The following is a 16,191-nucleotide window of genomic DNA, read 5'->3' as shown; positions in this document are numbered from 1 at the left end:
ACCTGGCCCTGACAGAACTTGTTTAAACCCCAAAAGAGCAGGAGGCATGAGAATACTAAAACCCAGGGTATGGGAAGGAAGTGAGGATGTGCCAGGCACAGGTTTCCTCAGGGAAGGGAAATCCAATTTCAAGGCACCACTTGTCAGTGAGGCATTTTATGAGGGAACATTCTCTGGGCAACCTGTGGCTGCCCCTGGATCCCTGGTGGTGTCCCAATCCAGGCTGGATGGGGCTGGAGCAGCCTGGGACAATGGGAAGTGTCCCTGCCATGGTAGGGGTGGCACTGAGGGGCTTTAGGGTCCCTCCCATTCCAGGATTCCATGCTGTGCACTGAAATGCAGAGGAGACGGGCTCAGGAGTTCCTGGATAATGAGGTGTTTATGGAGATAAATGTCAGGTTTAATGTAAAACCATTTTCTCATATTTGAACAACCAATTTTCATGACTGCTTGTGGGAATTGTGCCTTTGAGATTTCCCTGGTGCTGACATTCCCTGTACAGGCTTTGGCATTCCCAGAATCCCATTTATGAGCAGCCATGGAAGCATCTTCCAGCACTGCATCCACAGCCAGGAAAGGGATGGACAAAGGAAGTGGTGGACAGCAAAAAGTTTTGTGCTTTTTGCCAAAATATAAAGAGTGGAGTGAGCAGGGAAAAGTTTTTAGTTGAAAATGAATGAGGGGAAGAACTAAATCTGTCTTTGTGCAGGTCAGTGGAATGTTTGTGTAGGAATTCCTAGAAGAGAGTGTAATTCCATAGTGAAGAATGGATAATTCCATAGGACAGGAAGGCAGGAAATGCTGCTGGAGGTGCAGAGCATTAAACCCAGCTGTAGAGAGTTTGGGGAGCTCAGGGAAGAGGGTGTGAGCCAGGGGAGGGGCCTGTGCTTGGAATGGGAAGGGGATGTGTGGAGGGAGGGGATCCAGGAGCACTGGGATGGGGAAGGAAGGAGAGGATGGCCCAGGTGAGGAGTTGTTGCTGGGGAATAATGAAGAGCAGAGCGGTTAAAGAAGGTAAATGAAAGCTGGGAAATAATGGGACTGTCCATAAGAATGGGCACCTTGTGGGACAGAGACTCTCAAGGTACAGTTGGCGTGGTGGGGGTTGGCAGAAAACCAGGAATAGGATCAGAACTGGAATTTTTAATGGTTCAAAAATCCCTGTTTTGTTCAGAAAGGAAAAGGTTCTGGGACTGGATGGGAACATTTCCCACGCTGAGGGAGTCACACATTTTCCAGGCAGCCTGCTGTGTGCATCCCAGAGGTTTGGGAAATACAGAAATGAGCTGGATCTGCAGTTTGGAACTTCAGCAATACCTGCTCCTGTGGGAATGTCCCATCCCATGGGAGAGAGGCAGGGAAAGGTCCCTCATCCCTCAGGAAAGAGGAACCCTGAGGGGCTGGAGAGTGTCCAGGGCAGGGAATGAGCTGGGAAGGGGCTGGAGAATCCCTGGGGGAGATGGGAAGGGGCTGGAGAATCCCTGAGGAGCTGGGAAGGGGCTGGAGAATCCCTGAGGAGCTGGGAAGGGGCTGGAGAATCCCTGAGGAGCTGGGAAGGGGCTGGAGAATCCCTGAGGAGCTGGGAAGGGGCTGACCCTGGAGCAAAGGAGGCTCAGGGGCCCTTGTGGCTCTGCACAGCTCCTGCCAGGAGGGGACAGCCGGGGGTCGGGCTGTGCTCCAGGAACAGGGACAGGAGCAGAGGGAACGGCCCCAGGCTGGGCCAGGGCAGCTCAGGGTGGGCACAGCAGGAATTTCCCCATGGAAAGGGGCTCAGGGCTTGGCACTGCCCAGGGAGGTTTGGAGTGCCCATCCCTGCAGGTGCTCAAGCAATCTGTGGATGTGGCACTTGGGGACCTGGCCAGGACTGCAGAGATCTCTAAGAACTCACAGATCTTAAAGATCTTTTCCAACCTTCCCAGTTCCAGGATTCTGTGATTCCACATCTGTGCCAGAGGGTCAGCTCTCACTGGGAGTCAGAGCTGTCCCTTTTAGTTAGAACTGCCTGTCCTGGCTGCAGTTGTGGTCCCCATTCCCCTCCCTGGCACTGCCAGCCCAGCTCCCCCCTTTTCCTGCTGCAGTCCTGCTAAACTGATTCGTGTGTGTGTGAGGAATAATGCAGCTGGAATGTGATGGAAACCACTGGGAAGTAACTGGGGATTCTCTAAGAACCTGTGAGAGAGAAGCTCAGAAGTTTTGTTGTTCCTACTTAAATCCCAATTTGTTTCCGTGGTGCCTTCAGCAGGTAAACGATGTTTTCTCTGCTGTTCCTTTGGAGAGCACTTCCAGCCATTGCTCCATAAAGCATCAAATAAAGCCCATTTCATCCCAAATTTCACAGCACATCATCTCCTAAACGAAAGGATTACTTCACATAAAAGCTGTGACACATCAAAGATGCAAGCAGACATGTAAATTCCCTGATTTCCAGACAGCACACTTCCCCAAGAAATATCTCTTGTTTGTTGGGATTCTCTCCCGCTGAAATGTCTGCAGGGTGAGCTGTCAGAGTGATTGGAATTTCTAGCAATTAACAGCATAATGATTAAATTTTAACATGTGCCACTAATGTGCAACAAATTACTGGAATTCTGTCACTTCTATAAAAAGGATCAGGGGTTGTCCTTGAGGTTGTGCAAGAATTGTCTGTAGGGAGAACAGGACACAGATTATTGATAATCAAACCAACCCCAACAACTGCTTTTGCTGTCACTAAAATGCCTTTACAATTGGAGTCATCATCATCTGGGATTATCCAAAACCATTTACTCAGAAAAGCTCCTTTAGGAAGGAATTTCAGGGAAGGAAATTGGGAATTTCGAGGCAAGGCCAATAGTAACCTTTGGAATCAATGAATGTCTTATCAGAAAAGACAAAGGTTTGCCTTTATACCCCAGAGGTGTAAGGTCTGGGCATTCAAAACTGATACTTGGCAGAAATAATTCTTCAATTTTACTTCACCCTTTTGCTGCACCTTTCCCAGATCTCAAGGAGTTCAGGTCTCTGGGGACCTCCCAGGACTGCAGCAAAGCCAGGGAAACTTCCCCTCATTAATATTCCCAGGAGACAAAAGCTAAAATCTGATTTTTCATGCTTGGTTATTTTATTTTAGGATTAGCCAAATCTGAATGTGAACCTGAATGCAGACCATTGTAATGGGGACATAATGAAGAGAATTCAATTATCAGCATTAAATGGCATTTCTGGGGGAGATACGCTGCTTATCTGGGAATTTCTGTGCAGGAAAACAATTCAGATAATATTGCACACCCCTCTCTTTGATAAGACCAATTCCCCTTTGGAACCTCCCTAATAATTCTGTTATTGTGACTTTAGAGCCAGAGTTCCTTAATCTTTCAGGAAGGTTAATGAAGACTATTACCAATGGCTCCTACAGCCGGAATAAATCCCTAATTTTGCATTTCCAATTAGGAGTAGAACAGGGACATTCCCGCCTCCCTCACCTGGCTCAGGGGGGAAGTCTGGGACAAAATGCTTCTTGCTTCTAACAGGGTGTGGAAAAGTGGAACTTGGATAAAATGGAGAGACTTCCCATGGAGAATCCCAGGATTCCTGAGGCTGGGAAATCTTTCCAAGGTCACTGAGTCCAACCTGTGACGGATCCCCTCCGATGTTTTTGTGGGACATCAAAGGTTCCACACCCCTGCCATGGCAGGGACACCTCCCACTGTCCTGGGCTGCTCTGAGCCTCATCCAGCCTGGCCTGGGACACTGCCAGGGATCCAGGGGCAGCCACGGCTGCTCTGGGCACCCTGTGCCACCCTCCCAGCCAGGAATTCCTTCCCAAAACGCCATCCATCCCTGCCCTCTGGCAATGGAAAGCCTTTCCCTGGGTCCTGTGCCCCTTGCTCCATCCCTCTGCTCGTCCTGGACTCCCAGAGCAGCTCCAGCCCCTGCGTGTGCTGGGGCAGGGCTGGGGCAGCCCTGCAGGTGGGCTCTGAGCTGGGCAGGGGGCAGCAGCCAGGCTGGGAGTGCTCCCTCCCCTCGGGATGTCTCCTGGGGAAATCAAGACGATTTTTCAGCAAGGCTGCTGTTCAGGCAGAGAATGAGCAGTTCCACCTCACCAGAGGCCTTTTCTGAATGGGGAAATGGGGGGAATGCAAAACAGCAGCAAGGACTGACGTCAGAGCTTACATAAACACAATTCCCATGTCCAGGTACGGGATTACAGCTGCAGACAAAAGTTTGGGATGAAGAACACCAGGTAGGGGTAGTGAGAGTTACACAACTCCCAGAGCAAAGAAACAAAGTGTTGAAAACTGCCAGCGTTCATGCAAAGCTGGTGCCCACAGAGCTGCAGCTCACAGAAAGGTGAGCAGCAAATTTACAAACCAAAATCTGCATGAGGAGGTGGCGGAGCTGTAGAGAGGTTCCACGTGGTTGTGAATGCAGAGAGAACCTTCCTCCGTTCCTTCAAGGCTCTGAATTATGAACAGGGTTGTGTTTCTAATTGAAATGTGGTGCTGGAAACGAAGATGGCTCCGAGAGCTTTGAAGTTCCCTAATTATTGCAGTGACCCAGACTGCAGCTGGGCACTGTGGAAATCAGCCAGGCAGCCCACAGAATTAATTAAAGGGAAGAAAGGAACCACAAGTGGGTGTCTGGCCAGTGCCAGGAGAATATCCACGGGGAAAAGGCTTTGGGCTGAAGGAAACTTGAGGGTTGTTTTCTTTTTTAATTCCAACCTTGAGCTCAGCTTTGTTGCATTTCTTGTGTGTAGCCCCAGTTATCAAATCTCTTCTGGCAGAGACAAGGTAAATTCTGGGGTATTGGAACAAAGTGGGAAATTCCCAGTGCCTGCCTTAGGTCAGAGAAGGGAGCAGCTGCCCTGGAACCCCCAGGAGTCCTGGTGAATGCTCCAGAAAGGGCTCCTGCTTTCCAAACAAGGCTTTCATGGGATTTGGGGAAAAGAGGGATGTGCTTTCAAGAAGGGGAGGTTCAGGTTGGATTCTTTGTTGGAGGTTTAGATGGGAAGGAATTCCATATTAATGGCGTGGATTGTGCTGCTAAAAGAGAAAAAACAGGAGCAGGAAAACCATCCCTCGTGTGAGATGTGTGATAAAGGAGGCACTGAGGAGAATTCCCTGCTCCTCTGGGAATAATCCCTGTTTTCTGAACCCTCTGGCCAAGGTTTTACTGCTCATCCCAGCCCTGCTACACTCCCATCCACACTTCCAAGTTCTCAGCATTTTTTTAATGACTTTTCAGCATTTCTCAGTCACTTTCAAGCTCTGCCAGATCCCCGCAGCTGGGATTTCTTGGAGTTTTCTGACTGGAACTGGAAGGGCAGGAGGGGTTTGGTGTTTGCTGCCCACTCAGGCAGCCCAGGCTGGTCCTTGAGAACCAGAACCAGCTGCCTTTGGCCCTGGTTGAATTTTAGCTCTGATTATTCTGGGTATTTATTGAATTTTGGCTCTGGTTGTGGCACTGCAGCAACTCCCTGAGACACCAACACTTCTGCGAAATGTTCTGTGGAAAACGTGTTTGGGAGGAAAATTAAATCCATCATTAATGTATCCTGAAAAACAGCAAATTAAAAATTGATTTAGCCTGCCAATCACACAGAGGCCAAAAACCTTCTGGAGGTTTTTGTAGCAGCATTTTCACCACCCCTGTCTACATCCCCTGCTGGACTCCTCAGGAGAGCCCAGAATTCCAGAATGGTTGGGCTTGGAAGGGATTTTTAATCCCATCCCACCCCTGCCGTGGCAGGGACACCTTCCACTGCCCCAGGCTGCTCCTGGGACACTTTTAGGGATCCGGGGGCAGCCACAGCTGCTCTGGGAACCCCATCCCAGCCAGGAATCCTTCCCAAGGCATTTGGAATGTTGGGATTTGTTGAGCTGTTTCATCCCTTCTTTAAAGCAGCTGGGTGCACCTGCAGCAGTTTTCTCTGCCTTTCCAGCAGGTGAGGGAAATGTCTTCTCCTGTGACTCCTGATAAACAGGGATTAGTGTTTTCCTGCACAAAAGGGCTGTGAATTGAGAAGGGATTGTAAGTGATTGTAATTGATTTCCATAAAGCTCCTGTTTTCCTCAGATGAAGGGGTTTCTTTATAAGACAATAAACTGCAGGAGCTGATAATGAGCTGCTCGCTGGAGCTGAAAAGGAGCAGGTTATTTTATGCTGCTCTCCTCATTTATCTGTCTTTATTCAAGAAATAATCTGATTTTTGAGCTCTTTTGAGGCTCTGATCTTCCTGTGTGTGTGTGACGTGGGGCAGTGACCTCAGGACTCAGCTGTGGGGAATTTTAGTCCTTAAATGAGGAAAAGCACCAAGCTCTGGTGCTTCCAGGGGGAGTGGAGGAGGGATGAGGAATCCCTTGCAGGGATTAAGGAATGGATCAAGCTGCTGTGGCCCTGACTCAGCCCAGTCAGGGGGTGGCTCCTGGACTGAGCCTTCTCCATCAGCAACCACCAGCACCAGGAAAGCATCTCTGAACATCAGGAGAGAGCAAAACGTAGGGAAGGAAATGTAATTACCAAAGCTGGAATTAGTCCAGGGGAGGAATTAATAATGCTGAAATTAATAAAAAGTTTAATTACCACGAGCCCACAGGGCGTGAAATTCTGCTCCTTGCAGTCATAGCCCAGGTCCTTCCATTCCGTACTGGTGCTTGCTACAAAAAACTTATTTTGCTTTATTTGGACTAATTTAGTGCATTGCTTTCCTAAATGTAGCTCAAAACCTTGGAAGTGGTTTGGAAAATGGGAGCTGAAGGTTGAGCCCTCCTTGTCTTTGTGGTAAACACATTTCAGGACAGCCTGGTTCATCCAGAATGTTTAAGTAACTCCTAAAGGTGTCCAGGATGGATTTAGGGACTGCCTGGCATGTTCCAAATCTGCTTTTGGAGCGCTCCCCCACCCTGAAGTGGTTTTGTTCCACAAGGAGCAGGGCACTGTGCCAAGTTCCTCACTGAGTTAGGGGTGCCCACACACGTGGGGGTGAGGAGGGTCTGCACCACTGGCATTGAGGGTGGAGAACTTTGGGAAAACTTCTGGATGCGGATTTTAGTGCAGGAAAAGGAATGGGTTTTGCTGAATCCCCTCTTGGAGCTTCCAGCAGAGCCTGGAGGCACGGGAGGAGCTGGAATGGTTTGGGATTGCTCTGAAGCCAAGGGTTCCATCCCTGCTTTCCTCAGCTGCTGCAGGAGCCCATGAGAGCAGCAATGGGAGCTCTGCTGGTGTGGGGGATCCAGGGATAATTCCCATTTCCCACGGGAATCACACCCAGGTGCCTCCACCTGCGTCCCTGCAGCTCTGGGCCAGGGACCTGCCTTGCCTCTGTGCTTCCATGGCGGGTTTGGGTTCTGTGCCTTCCCATTTTCCCACGGCAGCCAGGCTGTGGCTGGGCTTGGTGTGCTCCCTTCCACCCCAGAGCAGGGAAGAGCTGCAGGGCCCAGGTTTTCTCCTTGCCCTCCCAATCCCACCTTTCCATTGCAGCAAGGTGCCACAGCCACCGCACAACGCGCACTCCGGATATCCCTGGGGAGAACTGCTTTCAATGAGCTGCAATCGGAGCGTAATTCCCAAGAGCATTCCCCCAAAAGGCTGCTGACATCCCGTTTCCCTCCCTTTCCCCCCAGTATGCTGCTTGGAGATGACAAGCAAAAGGAAGCTGATCGGCCGCCTGGTGCCGTGCCGGTGTTTCCGCGGCGAGGAGGAGATCGTCTCCGTGCTGGACTATTCCCACTGTGGCCTGCAGCAGGTGCCAAAGGAGGTCTTCAACTTCGAGAGGACCCTGGAGGAGCTTTACCTCGATGCCAACCAGATTGAGGAGCTTCCCAAGGTAATCCATGTCCTGCTGGGGTGCCAAGCCTGCAGCGTGTGCCCGGCTCTGGGGCTGCTGGAGCTCCTGGGGAGAGATGGAGATGGGGGCTCCAGGGGGATTCCTTGGAATGGGGGCTGGACTGGGAGGAGAAGGGACTCCTGCTCCTTCTTCACAGCACAGGAGTGGGGCAGCTTGGAGCCTGGAACTGGGAAAAACAATCCTGCAAAAGAAACAGTTCTGGCCCCAGAAATTCCTGTGGTGTCCAGTACCTGGATCAGGAGGCAGCGCTGCCTGTGGATCCTCTCCATCCCTGCTTTTCCTTCAGGACCAGCCCTTTATCCCTGTGGGACATTCCTGGGAATGCCAGGGCTGTCCTCCCTGTCAGGATCAGCCCTTTATCCCTGTGGGACATTCCTGGGAATGCCAGGGCTGTCCCCTGTGTCAGGATCAGCCCTTTATCCCTGTGGGACATTCCTGGGAATGCCAGGGCTGTCCCCTGTGTCAGGATCAGCCCTTTATCCCTGTGGGACATTCCTGGGAATGCCAGGGCTGTCCCCTGTGTCAGGATCAGCCCTTTATCCCTGTGGGACATTCCTGGGAACATCAGGGCTGTCCCCTGTGTCAGGATCAGCCCTTTATCCCTGTGGGACATTCCTGGGAATGCCAGGGCTGTCCCCTGTGTCAGGATCAGCCCTTTATCCCTGTGGGACATTCCTGGGAACATCAGGGCTGTCCCCTGTGTCAGGATCAGCCCTTTATCCCTGTGGGATAATGCTGGGAAATGCCAACTGTCCGAGCAGGAAATTCATAACTGCTCTGAGATCATCCAAGCCATCCTTCCCCTGTAAAACTCCTCTTCTGGAACCTTCCAATCCGTTCTCCTGCTGATCAGTGTTTGCTGTAAGGAATTAAAGTTACTGTAACCAAAATGTTCTGGAAACAAAGGAGGGAAAGGTGGAAAAACCAATTAGAGGCAGGTGCTGTCTCCATAATGAAGCGTGAAGGGATGGGATCCAGGCCTTAATGGAATTTTTCTCCACAATAATGAAAGATGCTTACAAATCTTTAATTAAACATTGCTTCATTCTCCATCATCTCACAGCAAATTTCCTGGTTTTGCTGCACAGAGACTTTGTAAAAATTCCATTTACAGAAGTACAAAACGGGCTTTTTCCAAGCCATGGGGTTGCTTTGCGGGGATGTGATGGTTCATTGCTTGAGAGGTCTCACTCCATGGAGGAATGCTGCACAGATGGTGGGGCAGGGAAACCAAAATCCCTTTATTTTCATGGAAAAAGGCTGTGGAGAGCTGCCTGAGCTCTCCTGGAGACACAGCACAGAACCAGCTGGGTTCTATCCCCAGAAATCCCAAATGGATCCTGGGAAAAACCTGCTCAGGAAGCCCTGAGGTCCATTCTCCTCCTCCTTTTTCCTCCTCCTTTTTCCTCCTCCTTTTTCCTCCTCCTTTTTCCTCCTTCTCCTTCCTCTTCAAAAAAATAATAATAGTAATAATTCCCTTCTTTTCCTTCTGCTACTTAGGGATACTGGCAGTCTCTCATTTAGGGAGGGGTTTTTGGGATATTTGGGTTTGGCCTCTTGGAATGATTGAAGTGTTTCAGAAAAACAAATATGTCAGAGCAAGGTGCCAGGATCCTGTATGGAAAAAATGAGGAGCAGAGGTCCAAAGTGCTGAGGCTGGGATGAAGGTGATAATTTTAACTTAGAGTAAATCAAGTTTAACATAATCTTGGCCATGTAGAAGAGAAGATTAATGGCAGTGTTAATAGCACTCATCGGTTTTTGTCTTAAGCCTTTATTAATTGTTACCAGGAATTCAACAGCTGAAATAATTCCTTTATCAAATTTTCTGCTCGAGGTGTTTTTGCTGCAGAGCTCAAGGCTTTTTTTTTCATCACTGAATTAATATTCCAGGAGAGAAAATGCCTTTTTTTCCCCCATGAAACTGGCACTGTAATACTTAACATGAACTTTTGTGTTTTACATTAAATTCTACCATTCTCTCCTCCTTCTGCAAATGTGTTTTCAAAGAACTTATTCCAGAGGAAATTTTCGGTCATTTTCTGCTCTTTGCCAAATATTCTGTGCTCCTGATATTACAAAATCCTTTTGAATCAAAACTCCTAATCATGTTTTATTATTTAATGAGGAAACAACTAAGTTAAGTCCAGCTCTACTTTAGTTTCATATGATGCTCTAGAGTCCACTAAATTATTTTCCATTGATGCCTTAAACTTGTTCTGCCTGATTTTATTTTTACTTTCCATTTTAGGTATCATAATGATGATTTTTTTCCTGCTGATTTTTAGTTCTTCATTTCTTGCATTTCTCTGGTTTTGTTCAGGATTTACAAGATGTTTTTAAACTTCTAACTCTCTTTTTTTTGGCTAAATCCAGCCAAGTCTTTTTATTCTCTTTGCCTTTGACTTCATTCTCCTGCTGCAAAAATCCTTTATTTGTATGAGTCAAGTGAATTGATGACTAATAAAGGGAAAATTGATCTGGATGAGAGTGGAGTCACTGGAATCAGCATCCAGAAAAACATGAGTGGGCTGGAATTCTCCCCAGAGGTGCAGAATAAAACCCTGATTTCATAACTCGGAGCTCGGTAGCATCACTTGGATTTGGTCTGAGAGGAATTAAAGTTGTTCATGGGCAGAGGGAATGATGATTCCAACAAAATCCTGGTGGCCAGGGAGCTCTGGAAACTGGGAAAAATATCTGTTAAGCATCCAGTGGGTGAAAAAAAAGCAATTTTGGGACTTCATTGCATGTCCCATATTCCTTCTGATGCTTCATAAAATCACTCCAGAGGGAAGATTTTTAACTGGGCTTCTCCCTCCAGCACTTCCAAAGCTTTGGGTGCATCCAGGTGGGGTCAGAACCTCAGTTCTGAGCCTTCCTCAGCTCCCAAAGGAATTCCTGGTGAAAACTGGGAATCCACCTCCATAAAATTGGAATTTGATGGAAAAAATAGAATTGAGTCCTGAATTTTGGGTAGGGATTTCAAGGAAGTATCCTTTGGATAGTGCCAAAGCATTTTTGGACCTTGAGGATAATTACTTAATCTGAATGCAGTCACAGTATTTTAAAATCTTCCATGAAATTTAATTATGAAACCAAATATTTTAATTTACCAGGAAACAAAAAATTGGGGAATTTTTATGACAAATATGAAACACACCAATAAATATGAATTCCATGCAATGACATCAAAATCACATTATACTGATTGCAATGAATTCACAGGTTCTGAGTGTCTTTGAACATCCCTGCTACCCATGACCTGCTTGTCTTATCCCCATCAGCCATGGGAATGCCTTCCCAAAAACCCCATTGGGAGGGTGGAATTCTGCTGTGGCCAACGGGGTTTTTGCTGGTTTTGTGTCCAAAAAACCCCACTGGGAGGGTGGAACTGGGGGTTTGTGCTGTGTGAGTGTCCAAAAGTCCCCCTGGGAGGGTGGAATTCCGCAGTGGCCAGCGGGGTTTGTGCTGTTTGAGTGTCAGTGAGGATCCCAGCTGGATTTCTTTCTTTTCCCCCGTGGAACCCCCGGAACAGCAACTGTTCAACTGCCAAGCGCTGCGGAAGCTGAGCATCCCCGACAACGACCTGTCCAGCCTCCCCACGTCCATCGCCAGCCTGGTCAACCTCCGCGAGCTCGACATCAGCAAGAACGGTGAGGGCTCCCAGGCCCCAGCATCCCCCAAACTGGGAGCTGGGATGGGGCTCTGACTCCTCGCGGAGCCGAAATCCGCGCTCCATCTGGGGATCCGCGCCCGGCGCTCTGGGGAGGGACGGTGCAGGTCCAGATCTGGTTTTTCCTTTAAAAAATCAAGTTTTCTTCAGCATTCTGTGCTCTGGGGGCTTCTGCCTGGCTGGCAGTAGGAATGTGAGGCCAGTTTTCCATGCACTTAGGAGCATTCCACTTCCAAGGGGGTTCAGACCTCACTGGGCTCTTGTGTGGGGGGTTTAAACAATTCCCAGGATTTACCTGGACTGGTTTGCTGCTGTGCATTCCCAATTCTGCATTTTCATATTGATGGGCCTAAAAACCTGTGCTGTCTGAGCTCAAGGGTCTTTGTTTTTGAAAAATTACTCCTGGAAACATCGGGAAATTTCCTGTCAGGGGAAATCTGGAGACTGTGAGAGAAAAGCATTTTGGGAAGGGTTGAAGGCACAAATCTCAGCACAAATTATGTCACTGTTAATTCTGGAGCATTACATAAATCAAGCATTAGCAGAAGAGTTATAATTCTGTATTTTCATGTATTTATTTAGGGTTTGAGCAGCACCTTTTGGATGATAATTCCAAACTGTGTTTCCTTCCTGCTCGAGCTGAAGTCTGAGCTGGAAATCCCAGTTAAGCATTTATGAACAAACCAGGCTGAGCAGTTTTTGTGTAGATAATATTTGTCTGGGTCTAATAAATATTTTTGTGTGTCTAATACTCTTTCCATGTTTTTTTAGGAATCCAAGATTTCCCAGAAAACATTAAGTGTTGTAAGTGTTTAACAATAATCGAAGCCAGCGTCAACCCCGTGTCCAAGTGAGTACCAGGAGCTCGTTGTGCTCATTCCAAGAGCACAAAATGTGCTTAATATGAGCTCAGAGCTTTGTATCCAGTCCTTTTGCGGGGTTAATCTGAATGTATTTCTAATTGTTTAAATTTAAACAATTTAAATGGTTTCTAATTTAAACCCAGAGTGGTTTGTCTGAGATGTGAGTACTCTGTTAGTGCCAGTCAGGCTGGGCAGTCTCCATACACAGGGGTGAGGCTTCACCTGGACACTTGGCCGGCCCTTTTTCCTTATTCCTTCCAAAATCTTGCAAAAATAGCAACAAAAAATGAGTTGTAAATCCAGGATTTACACAGTGGAGTGAAGGAGAGAAAGGGTGAATTGTTGATGTTTCAGTTTAAAAAAATAGAGAAAGGAAGAGGGAGGGGGAGGAAGAATGAGAGGAAAAGAGGAGAGAAGGAGGAGAAAAAAAAGAAAAATATTAAGAGAAAAAAGAGAGAGAAGGGAGGGAGGAAACAAGGGAGGAGGGAAGGGAAGAGAAGGGAAGAGAAGAGAAGAGACAAAATAAGGGAGAGAAAAGAAAAGAAAAGAAAAGAAAAGAAAAGAAAAGAAAAGAAAAGAAAAGAAAAGAAAAGAAAAGAAAAGAAAAGAAAAGAAAAGAAAAGAAAAGAAGAGACAAGACCTTTGATTTAAATCCCTCAAGCAGGAAGGCAGCAAAGGCTGCTGCCCCCTGAATGTGCCAGGCCTTTGCATTTCCTGTTTGTAGCAATGCAGGGAAGATGGCAATGGGCAAAAATGTCAGTTAAAAGTGAGTTCTTCAGGAGAATTTAGGGAGAACAAGTAGGTGAGAGAGAAAGTCACCTTTCTGCTTCTAAATATACATTGTTATTATCTCCATGGCAACTCGGGGTGAGCATTAAGGTTTGCTCTGTTTTTTTAGGCTGCCAGATGGCTTCACACAACTTCTAAATTTGACCCAGCTCTATCTAAACGATGCCTTTTTGGAGTTTCTTCCAGCTAACTTTGGAAGGTAAGCATGAGTCACCGCAGCACATTCCTGTGCTGGAACCCGGCTGGGGCTCCGAGGGACCGGCTCAAAGCTGGTCCAAAAACCGAGCCAAATCCCAGAGATTTTGGGTTTTCAGCCCCGTTCTCAGAGTGAGGGCTGTGTCAGCAGGAACGGGGTGGTGAGGAGTTTGGGGAGAGGCGAGGAGCAGCAGGGCTCATCCCTCTGCAGTGACTCGGCTGTGGCAGGGCCAGAGGCTGCAGATCTCTTCTCAGGTCCCCTCCTGGTGGCAAAGTGTCACCAGCCCTGATTTTTTAGGTTTTTCTGAGCCTTCTGATGTTTTCATTCTTGTAGTGAACTTTCTCACGCACTTTTTGTACATAACTCATTGCTTGGCATTCTTTTATAGCAGGGGAGAAATTTGATGGACTGTTGGTTTGTCCAGTGTCATTGCAGAGGTGGCACTGTCACCCTCCAACCCACTGTCACTTTTGGAAATCTGTAAATGCTGGAGTCAGAAAGTAAAAAACCCTTTTCACCTTGGACAAAGCAGCGACTCTGCATCGTGTTGCTTCGTGTCCTTTAGTGAGCACGAAGGGACAGCAGGGTGAAGCTGTGGGGCAGCAGGGCAGGGAGCAGAGGCTGAGCGTGGTGGAACAGGCAAAGGTGAAATGTGGAGGCAGAACCAGCGACAGGAGTCCAGAGACAGCAGGGCAGGAGGGTGGGAATGAGAGCAAAAACAAACCCAGCAAGGGCAGAGCCAAAAGTGTGAGCTGAGGACAGAGCAGAGGTGGTGGGGTCAGAGTGTGGTGGGCTTGGCTCACCAGCTGGAGATTTCAGAGCTTTTGGGTCTCCCAGCCAATGCACCAAGTGTGGTGGGCTCAGGGCTGCCAGCTCCAGTGCCCTCCCCTCCTGCTCGAGACAGGGCTAGGGACAGGCAGAGCAGGCTCCAAACCCTAGAAAATGTGACAAAATCCTGCTGGGAGTGACACTGGGCTGCTCAAGCCTGAGGAGATAAAAATGCTGGGGTTCTTTACTTTATTTTTATTTTTATTTTATTCTATTTTATTTTAATTAATTTTTTGTGATCATATTGTTAACTATATATTATAATAATTATTCTTAGTATATTATTATTATTATTACCACATCCCTTGGAGTCAGACTAAATCCAAACACCCAGGAAAGGGACGGATGGACCCCTCAGTGTGGTGTTTGTACCCAACCCTGCTGGGGCTTGGGTTGATAATTTGAGGATTAAGGACAAGTTTAGGAGCCCAAATCTTTTGGCAGAAAATATTTTATTCCACAAGTGCTGATTTTATATGGATTCAGTGTCTCTAATTCCTTTGTTGTTGTTGTTATTTCCCTCCTTCCTCATCTATTTGGGACCTCACACTTACAAACCTTCCTCTTGTTTTCTTGTTGGGTTTTTTTTGTTTCTTCCAAACTTCCCAACTTTTCCAGTGTTTCCCTTGCTGGAGTCTTGAATAAAATAAATTTAAAATTGCTGGGAAAACCTGATAAATGCCAGAGCTTTTCAGGAGAATTCAGATCAGGGCAGACCTTACATGAAATTATTTGGCTCTGATTTTTGTCCCACAAGAACTGGACCTTGGATTGTTTTGCATAAAACAGACTTCTTAAAATTAAAAGAAATAATTTCAAACCATTCTGATGGATTCTTTGAATGCATTAATTACTTTCTCTCCTATTTCCAGACTTGTCAAATTGCGAATTTTGGAGTTAAGAGAAAACCACTTGAAAACTCTACCAAAGTAAGTGCTGGGGTATTTACATTTATTCACATGGAATTTCCAAAAGTACCAAATATTTTGATTAGTAGCAATGCAGTGGTGATGTTTCTGTGATGAGTTGATTTTTGTTTTTATAAAAGAAATTCTACTGAAGATTTTTAGCAAAGAAAAACAACAATTAATGATTCTGTGATATAAGGGAAGATGGACAATGGCTGATCAGCTGAGTGTTAACTCAAAAGCCAAAATTTGGCATTTTAAGATGAATATCTGATATTTTAGGATAAATATCTGATATTTTAAGATAAATAAACAAAACTGGGAGGCTCCAGATGAGCTAACCCTGCTCAGTGAGGCTGTGGCAGCGTTTTCCTCACCAAGGACTCATCTGAAGTGGTGAAAACACCCTCTGGAAATTGTTTTTCCCCCATGGTCTGTCCAGAATTAAATGGTTTTGGCTTTACTGAGCCAGCAGGATGTTGAGTCCCTCTGCTCAGGATTATTTAAGTGGGGATTAAGTCAGAAAAAAGTTGTCAAAAGCAGCCTGGAAGTTTCAAAGATCCCGGAGTCAATTCCAGCCCTGGGCTGATCCCCCACAGAGGGCACCACAAATTATTATTGCTGTTTTTAGTGAACGGGGGGGATTATTTTTAAATTAAGAATGATTTATTGTTTAGATAAATGTTAGTCTCAGAATTTGTGAGATTTTAAAGGAGTAAGTTGTTGGTTATAGCTTAGGAGTAGTTACAAGTTTCATTATAAGTTATAATATATATATATATATGTATGTATGTGTATATATTCTACATTCTATATTCCATATTCTATATTCTACATCATATTTTTATTTTATGTTTTATCTTTTATTTTTTTCATTTATAATTTATATAATTTTTAAAACGAATAGACAGTTGTTACAGGGTTTATTCTACTTTTCTGACTTATCACTTTTACTTACTCCTGTTGTACTGTGGATACTTTTGTCTAATGGGTTTTTAACTTACATGAACACACACGTTTGTTATAACTTTTAAACTCTAAGCTTTATAAAACTACACTTTTATATTATAAACTCTTCACTATTTTATTAATAGAGCTCACTT

At 46.4% G+C, this 16,191-nt stretch overlaps 1 protein-coding gene across 5 annotated transcripts in view; it reads left to right on the top strand.

Annotated features, from left to right (window-relative positions):
* The window catches only part of LRRC7 (leucine rich repeat containing 7), a 98,635-nt gene that overhangs the window by 35,990 nt on the left and 46,454 nt on the right, over nt 1–16,191 (top strand). For all 5 annotated transcript variants that reach the window (XM_064429206.1, XM_064429208.1, XM_064429204.1 and 2 more), the window contains exons 2-6: nt 7,605–7,807; nt 11,367–11,484; nt 12,276–12,354; nt 13,266–13,355; nt 15,053–15,109. In XM_064429206.1, coding sequence (XP_064285276.1) covers nt 7,605–7,807; nt 11,367–11,484; nt 12,276–12,354; nt 13,266–13,355; nt 15,053–15,109 — 547 coding nt within the window. The remainder of the gene's footprint in view (nt 1–7,604; nt 7,808–11,366; nt 11,485–12,275; nt 12,355–13,265; nt 13,356–15,052; nt 15,110–16,191) is intronic.

The sequence above is a fragment of the Passer domesticus genome, chromosome 7, assembly GCF_036417665.1.
Source record: "Passer domesticus isolate bPasDom1 chromosome 7, bPasDom1.hap1, whole genome shotgun sequence".
Lineage (NCBI taxonomy): Eukaryota > Metazoa > Chordata > Aves > Passeriformes > Passeridae > Passer > Passer domesticus.
Note: the sequence above shows the minus strand (reverse complement) of the source record. Positions and strands in the feature narration are given on the sequence as shown.